This window comes from Labeo rohita, unplaced genomic scaffold (assembly GCF_022985175.1).
Source record: "Labeo rohita strain BAU-BD-2019 unplaced genomic scaffold, IGBB_LRoh.1.0 scaffold_30, whole genome shotgun sequence".
In the NCBI taxonomy this organism is placed as follows: Eukaryota; Metazoa; Chordata; class Actinopteri; order Cypriniformes; family Cyprinidae; genus Labeo; species Labeo rohita.
In genome coordinates, this window is record NW_026129217.1 from 1,890,066 (window position 1) to 1,898,663 (window position 8,598).

General features: G+C 35.4%; 1 protein-coding gene across 1 annotated transcript; it reads right to left on the minus strand.

Moving 5' to 3' along the window:
- Positions 1 to 273: 273 nt before the first annotated feature.
- On the minus strand, positions 274 to 8,311 carry LOC127160221 (gastrula zinc finger protein XlCGF49.1-like). The gene is made up of 3 exons (XM_051102879.1): positions 8,277 to 8,311; positions 7,080 to 7,227; positions 274 to 1,534 (listed from the first exon to the last, which is right to left on the minus strand). The coding sequence occupies exons 2-3, from the start codon at positions 7,162 to 7,164 to the stop codon at positions 879 to 881; spliced, it is 741 nt and encodes a 246-aa protein (XP_050958836.1). The 5' UTR covers positions 7,165 to 7,227; positions 8,277 to 8,311; the 3' UTR covers positions 274 to 878.
- Between the last annotated feature and the right edge of the window lie 287 nt (positions 8,312 to 8,598).

The following is an 8,598-nucleotide window of genomic DNA, read 5'->3' on the forward strand; positions in this document are numbered from 1 at the left end:
AGCTCAGACTTGCTGATGATCAGTTAATCAAAGGTGTTCGATAGGCAGTGCTTGACTGTTATTTACCCTCTTAATTCCAATGTTAACAGTAGGGTGTCATAACTTTGTCACACATGGCTTTTCCATTTTGGCTTTATTTTTGTTCAGTAAGCAATGACACAGTGCAATTTGTCATGTGTTGCTGTTCATTTTTATAGGTTTTAGGTTTTAGGTTTTATAGTTGAAATTTTAAGACCAGCCAAGGACCAGTTTTTTTAATGATGTCCTGATACGGAAAACCATGGAATTCAATAGGGTGTCCTAACTTTTTCACATGACTGTATATTGTCATAGTCTTGTGTATATTAGTCATGTTGAATCAATGAAAGCAGTTAAATCTTGTGTTTAATTAGCTGCAGCGATTCTGATTTCCTTCCTGGGTTTCTTCTTCGGGTGCATTTGGAGTTTCTTCTCGCCTTCGGATAGATTTACTGATCACAGAACCATGCTTCACTGACAAGATGCGCATGACAATTACAGCTTTTGCTTAATTGCGATTGCAATTTCATTTCGATTTATCGTGTAGCTGTACATTATCACTGTCTGACTAATTGTTTTAAAACCTGAGTTAGCATTGTTGCTAGAAGGGTATAACTGATGATTCAGTATTTTCAAGCCATTTACATTTCCCCATTACTTCTTGCCCACCTAAAAACATACCCTGAATCTCTCTAGCAATTCTGTAAGCATGCAAATCAGTTACCATGACAATCTCCAACCTCAAAAACAGGTCTGCCTTTAAAGTGTAACATTTAAAACTTTCCCCCCCACTATTTATATTTAAGAAATTTTGTGGACTTAAAGTTGTTGAAAGTGAATTTATTGCTTTTACATGCTTTTCAAGGACCCAAGGGTTCACTGTTTTTTCCAGTTGCTTGAAGTTGCTCCTTTTTTTTAAACTTCTTCCCGCACTCGGAGCATTCTGGCAATTTCCTCACATGAATCCTCATGTGCTTTTTAAGGCTTCCTTTACGTGTGAAACATTTTTCACACTGATCACATTTGTAAGGCTTCTCTCCAGTGTGAATTCTCATGTGAGTCTTAAGATTTCCTTTTCGTTTCAAGGTTTTTCCACAGAGCTTACAGATGTGAGGGCTTCCTCCGTTGTGAAGACTCATGTGAGTATAAAAGGTTTCTTTATGCGTGAAACTCTTTCCACACTGACTGCATACAAATGGCTTCTCTCCAGTGTGAGTTCTCATGTGAATCTTGAGACTACTTTTTCGTGCAAAGCTCTTTTCACATTGTTGGCAGGTAAAAGGCTTCTCTCCAGTGTGAATTCTCATGTGGAGTTTAAGGTTTAATTTTTTCATGAAATACTTTCCACACTGTTGGCAAACGAAATTAGTTTTTGTACCAGTCTTCCGAGCTCTTTTTTGTGGGGAAGTCTTTTCAGACTGTGAACAATCTCCAGTTATGAAATGATGTTTCTTAATCAGATCTTTGTCTTCGATTTCATTCAGATCTTCACTTTCCTCTTTCAGCACTATTAGGTCTAAGGCAAAAAAAGACAAATACATGTTAAACCCATTTTATATGCAAAAATAAAGAGACAAACTTTTTAGACATTTAAAGCATTAAAACCATAAATGTAGTAGTAAGCAGAGATAAAGGCTTAAGCATTAAAATGCCATTGGCACACGGTAGGCACATGCATTTAAGTGGGCAAATAAAGGACTATTTCAAAGTCTGTTGTATACGTTGAACTTCTTACTGTCAGCTGGTGGTGATATGAATTTGATGCTAATCAAACAATGCACTTAAAAGGAAAACAGGAAGAGTCTCGTATCTTCAATATCATTCATTTAAACCCTCACCATGGCCCATTCAAGATTTCTAAAACCTGTTTGCAATTTAGCATCCTCAATGTCAGAGTCATACCAACAACTCTGATGCATGTACTTAGCAGGCTTAAATCTCATCCAATTTGGCACCTCAACAACACCTAAGAGCATAAAGGTATAATGTGTTATCACGGCAACTCTATTTAGTCAAGTCACCTCTATTGATATAGCACTTTATACAAGTTATACAATAGATTGTGTCAAAGCAGCTTTATAGTATTAAACAGGAAAATTTAGAATATTAAAAATCCTTTCACAGGTTTACATAATGCCATTATATCATTATGGCCAAGTTTGAAGTGATATGGATAAATATTATAGGATTATTTCAAAGCCTGCCAATTTGGAGTGCCACAGGGCTCTGTATTAGCTCCTCTGTTTTTCTTGTTGTGTGCGTTTCCCATCACTATTATAGCAATGATACTTATCGGAGTGTTATTGATGTTAGACCTGCATCAACTAATCAATCAAATAGACAGAGAAATAACATATAATGGAAATAAATCACCAACAAATGATATATACTGCATTATACAGTGTAGTGTTTGAAGCATGTGTATATAGGATGCATAAAAGGTTTTTAGACAAACATGTGTTTTGCTTTCCCTTATTTTTTTACATTACAAAAATATTAACGTCTTTCAAAAAAAGTGACGTTACATACAAACTATCAGTAAACTGTACAACTATAGAATTGTGACTGCACCAGTTGTGTAGTAGTACCCTAATAACTAATTATACATTTTATATATTTATTTAGTTATTTTAAGATTTATTTTTGGCCTTTTTGGCTTTATTATGATAGGACAGATCATACAGGACAGGAAGCGAATTGGGAGAGAGAGAAGGGGGCGGGAAAGGTCCTCGAGCTGGGATTCGAACTAGGGACGCCCGTAGCGCAACAGCACTGTATGTCGGCACACTGCCCACAATGCTATTGGTGCCGACATACATACATAAATACATACATATTTTTTTTAAACATTTTTTTGTTAAAAATATTTACAGATCCATATGCCATACAATTTGAAAACATAACCAAACATCTATGAAACATCAGTCAATAAAGCCTCACTGATGAGCCATTATAACTGCATGAATAAAAGGGTGGCTTTAATGCAATACTTGCCAGATAGTTTAAAGTTTCAAACTCATGTTATAAATGCTCAATAAATATATTTATTCATACTTATTTCACTTAACATACTTATTTCATTATCCAGCAAAAATGGAATATTATAGCGAGACTGATAGGTGTTAAGTATGTGGTCTTCTCATTTATATCATGACTCGTGTAAAATTTCTTAATATGTTGCTTACCAGAAGCTACTTTGTGTCTTACCCATGATGCTCTGCAAAAAGTTATGATGCCTATTCAGTACCAACTGAAATAGGGAAACAAGCTTTTCAGTATGCTTCACCTAGTAAATGGAATACTTCACTAAATTAAATTAAATTAAATTAAAGACACTTAATGAAGTTTGGTGTCAATGTACACTTTTAAATCTTTGATCTGTGACCTAAAGGAAGAGTAAAAATACAAATGTTTTAAGTATTGGTATTGTGTTGTTTTGATATTGTAATACTGTGACAACAGTATTAGGACAATAAAAATGTAAAAGTGTGGATTATATAAATGAAATCAACGACTATTTAAGATAGAAACACCTAAGATCAGGAGTTTCACTCCAACCCTAATCAAACACACATGAACAAGCTAATCAATATCTAGGGCATGATCTCAAAATTGTTATTGGAGACATGAATGCCCAGTTTAGCTGCGACCGCCAGGGCTTCAAAAACACCATTGGCCCATGCCATGACCAAACCAAAGCTACTATCGGAGAAGTAATGTTGGTCGGCTTATATCTATAGTAATGGTCATGACCTCTGACTAGAAATAATGTTGCTTTCAAGTTCAAGTGTGTACAGATCTATGGGGACTAAACAAAGGTACTTTTAGAATTACTATTAGTCACTTACCTCTGTCTAATATCCAACACTGATGAGATTGTGACCGTAAAGTACGCTAACGGCCGAAGCGATATCTTTGAGCGACATGAGCACCCGAATGAACAGAATAGTATAGAGTACAATTATATTAAAGAGTATATAGACTCATTAGATGTCTAGATATATCCTATTAAGGATCTATAATGATCGGCATTCTAACCTAAATTCCAGGTAGAGATTTCAATTTAACCGAAATTAAATAACGTTGCGCACTGGAAAGACCCAACACACAAGAAACCTTCATCCACCATTGGATTCCTCCGTTGGGCCAATTGCGTGGACCTTACAACATCATCAGCCTTGCAACAAATGTGAAAAGCCGGTTAAAGCCGGTTCTGTAATCAGCAGTTAATCGCCATCATGTGCATGATTTCAGATAGAGCAGCGTCAATACACAGAGCCGTAGTTCACAGACAAGCTACGCAAAACCACAGACGAGATCATCAATATTATCAAATCGCGCTGCAATAATAAAGTTGCTTGTGTAGCTTCTCTACGAGTACTTTATAGCATTCTAAGCAGCAATAAAAGCAATGTCGAATAGCATTGCATTATTATATACTGTATTATAATGAAAATTTCAATAAGAAGTCAGATAAACCATATATTGTCGTAGTTCTGTGTTTATTGATCACATTAAATCAATGAAAGCAGTTAAATCTTTTGTTTATTCAGCTGCAGAGATTGTTATTTCCTGGATTTCTTCTTCAGGGCACATTTGGAGTTTCCACGCGAGAGCGCCCTCTGGCCTTCAGATGGTGATTTACTACTGATCACAGAATCGTGCTTCACTGACAAGATGCGCACATGAATATCGCAGCTTTTCTTAATATCTATAGCGATATTGTCGCGATTTATCGTGCAGCGCTACTACAACTGCATTACTAATGAGGACTTTCTGTGACAAAGCAATATGCCAAGTCTTACTATAATGATTCCACACTGCCACCAGTGGTTGGCTGGACACACTATACGGATGGAAAGCAGCCGCATTCCAAAGGCATCACTCCAGTGGGTTCCACCTGAAGGAGACGATGCAGGGGTCGACCACTGACCTAGCGCCGAACCTTTATCAAGGACCTCAATTCTCAAAACATCACATGGGAAAAGCCAAAGACCTGGCCTCTTGATTGCATTCGCTGGAGAGCTCGTCACCCAATACATTTCTTAGTGTGGGTGGAGATGTAGAAAAAGAATAAAACAACACAACTTCAACAATAACAACCTCAATAAAACCAGTGCAGTACAATTCTCTGGACTCTCTTTGTCAATAATCATCACAACGAATGTCAAGCGTTCGCATTTGGACTGTTATAACGGCCATTTAATAGTATGGCCTCTACCTAGTGTACCCAAAAGCCTATAAATTCTCAAAGAAAACTTAAAACTTCAATATAGGTGAGTATGTGTCACATGACAGTAGACAAGCATGCAAAAGGCAACATTTATAGAAAGAGGTCAATAGTTGTCTTTATAGCCACCTTTTCTCCTAAAAGGTGAAAAAAACTCAATTTCAATGGCAAAGTCTCTGAGATTGCAATAATAACGACTAGATGGCAGCAGAGGACCACTCATTGTCCAAGATGACATGAAACTCACTAATATAGTTCTTTTCACAGGTTTTGCCTTTGACAAATTATGTGAATTCAAGTGAATGTGAATTTAAAGTTTACCACTTCATTTACAGATCATGCAGTTATGCCACATTACGATTGTAGATAACCCTGAAAAATAGAGAAGACTTGCAGCAAGCATTTGATTACCTATCATTTATTTTAAATCTCTATATCTGCAACAAAAGGTGTTTGCATGTGTGTGCAAGTATGCTAACTGTGTATTAAGCATTACACTTATGGAGATCGGCCCATATTTGGTGTAAAAATGGTGTATTTATATGGCAAATGCATGAAACAGCTAAACCCTCTTTCTGCTGGATTTACGTAGTACATGAAATTGGCTGTGCATATGCGTCGCATCATCCTAAAGCAGCATGAAAACTTTTATAAACATCGGCCCATAGGTGGAGCTACAACTGTCAAAAAGATGTATAAAAGCTGTATTCCTATTGCAAATGCCATTACGGATTGTGTACAACTTCACAAATCATCTGTGCACATGCACTGCATCATCCTAAGAAAGCATGAAAACTTTTATGGACACTGACCCATAGGTGGAGCTATTACTGTCAAAAAGGTGACAAATACATTATATTTTACTGTGCAAAAGGACATTGAAATGACTGAAAAAAGATCTGTAAAACTTAATGGAATCAGGTCAGCAAATGCACCTTATCATTCTATAGTAGCATGCAAACTTTCACTGAGATCAGGCCACATGTAGGGCTACTACATTTTAAAAGGTTTTTACAAAAATGGAAAAAAACAACAACCTCTACTTACATGAAAAATGACCTGAAAGTGCCAAAAGCAGCCTCTTCCTGTCTGATGTACGTTTTCCACACTGTTTTTGGAATCTGTAGCTTTTTTACAGGGCTTTTTAAGACCCTTTTTATATAGGGGCATAAGCGTGTAGTGCTAAAACCACAGACTGTAAAAAAAGATGCCACTTTTTCCATTGTTATGCGAAAATGTCAGTTAGGAGCCTGGGTCTGCACAGAAGGAATCGTCAGTACAGTACAATCGACGCTAACAGCTTGGTATGCAATATATTTTTTCTTAACTGATATTTAAATTATGTTAGAATAAATATAATTCACTAAAATGGTTTTTAATCTTAAAAGTATCTAATCTACTGGGCTACTGTGAAATAATTGTGACAGAAATACATCACTACCTAGACAGCACACATACGTCGCAGGGACATCTGTGCGATGTGTGCGTTTTCATCTGGAAGACATATTTTTTAGGGTGTTTGCTCATCTGGAATATGTCACATTGACGTCCTTTTCTCACATTCCAACGACATCAGGAGGAAGACAGCTTGTGAACATTTTTATTCAGTACATGACATAACGAATTGAAGTAACATAATCTCAGCTGCACTTGAAAGTAACAGTAGTATTTGTCTGGTAATGTGACCTTAACACGTCTTTATACACATGAGTCTCCATGTCAAATAAAACCACTTAAATTAAGACACTTATAATGTATTCTTCAAAAATATCAGCTAGACATCTTAATAAGGATCAAATGAATGAGTTCAGCTTTGAGAATAAAAACCAACCTGTCTGTTCCTCAATATCTTCTTGTTTCAGACTAAATACTTCTGCAATCCTTATGTCTTCACTCTCCTCTTTGATAAGCGCCATCTTTATAATAGTGTGTTACGTGGATCTCAGTTGCTTCACCAGGAGTTTTTCTCTGTTTGGACACTGTCGTGATTAAAATAAGAAAAAAATTAACAGAAAGAAAAATCTATCCAAACTAAATCTCTAGGTGCGTCTCAGTCAGCTCCCTAGTTAGGTAGTCAGTGCACTGGTAAGAGTCAGTCAGTTATACACTCAAAACTAGCACTAAAAATTCATAAAGAGACACAAAATATACTTAATATGAAATTGTTTCGATACAGAATGATCTGTAGATTATATTAATTAAATTACATGACTTCATGTGCAGTTGGTTTGTAGCAGTTTGTTGTTCTTGTTGCATTTACACAGTTTTGAGCATCAGTGATAAGCGCTTCAAACCAGTTAATTATTTTGCCAATGACAAACATTATCAAAAAGCTCCATTTCACCATCATTCGTTTTTAATATTGGATTTCAAAGTTACAGTTGGTTCTCAAGACTTAACACAAACATAAAACCAAATAATGATCCAGTAATAATAAAAATAATAATACATACATACAGAAAATGACATCACAGAAAATATTTTAAATTAAATGTCTTGTGCTTATTTATTTAAATTTTTTTACAAAATCAAAATACATTTCAAGGGCCACATTTACAAAGAGATATTTTGATTTTCCAAAACAAAAACAAATCAGTAATATACTTTTTTTTTGACATGCCATCTATATTAACTCAAATACTTTTATTAAATTTTATTTTAATAATCGCAAATTAGATTTATTTCATGCAAGAAAATAGAAGTACAGAGAAAAAAATATATACAATAGTTTCTTTTTCCCTAGAAAAAAACAACTAATTTATATTCACACGAAAACATTCCAATATTTCTTTCACATGATTCTCCATAACTATTTATGACCGTGACCGAATTCGTGTTTACTATAAAATAATTCACAATATAGGGAGCAAATTGAGACGCAGCTTTTGCTGATGCGCTTTTCTCTCACAAATAACGTACATTAATGTCAGATAAATCATTACTGTCTTACATTAAATAGTAACCAAACCAATTACATCGCTTGAAAATAGCGCTGACTTAAAAACTTTTAAAGTTAAAAAACACAAACCTTTCTTCAGCCGGATCACAGATGCAGGAGCGCGGCGCAGCCTTATGACGTCACATCTCCACACCAAAATAAAAGTCTTGTTCAAACGCTACAGTGTCAAAAGTTTATGGAACGATTGTGTTGCCTACTGTAAAAGGCAAAACAGCCATGTTTAAATGCAGAAAGCACTTCTACCAATAAAATGCAATATTAATTATAGCCACAAATTATTTAAAAACACACAAATGCAACAATAAATAGGAAATGTGTTACTATTAAAGGTTTTCTTTTTGTCCTGGTATGACAGAAGACGTCTTTAAAGGTTTGTGCTGCACTGTGACAG

What these genes read in the sequence shown, in the direction of transcription:
- LOC127160221 (XM_051102879.1), bottom strand. Translation starts at nt 7,164, where the DNA reads ATGGCGCTTATCAAAGAGGAGAGTGAAGACATAAGGATTGCAGAAGTA. An exon ending in AGATATTGAGGAACAGACAG is followed by an intron (nt 1,535 to 7,079) that starts GTTGGTTTTTAT and finishes TTTTTGCCTTAG; the next exon opens with ACCTAATAGTGCTGAAAGAG.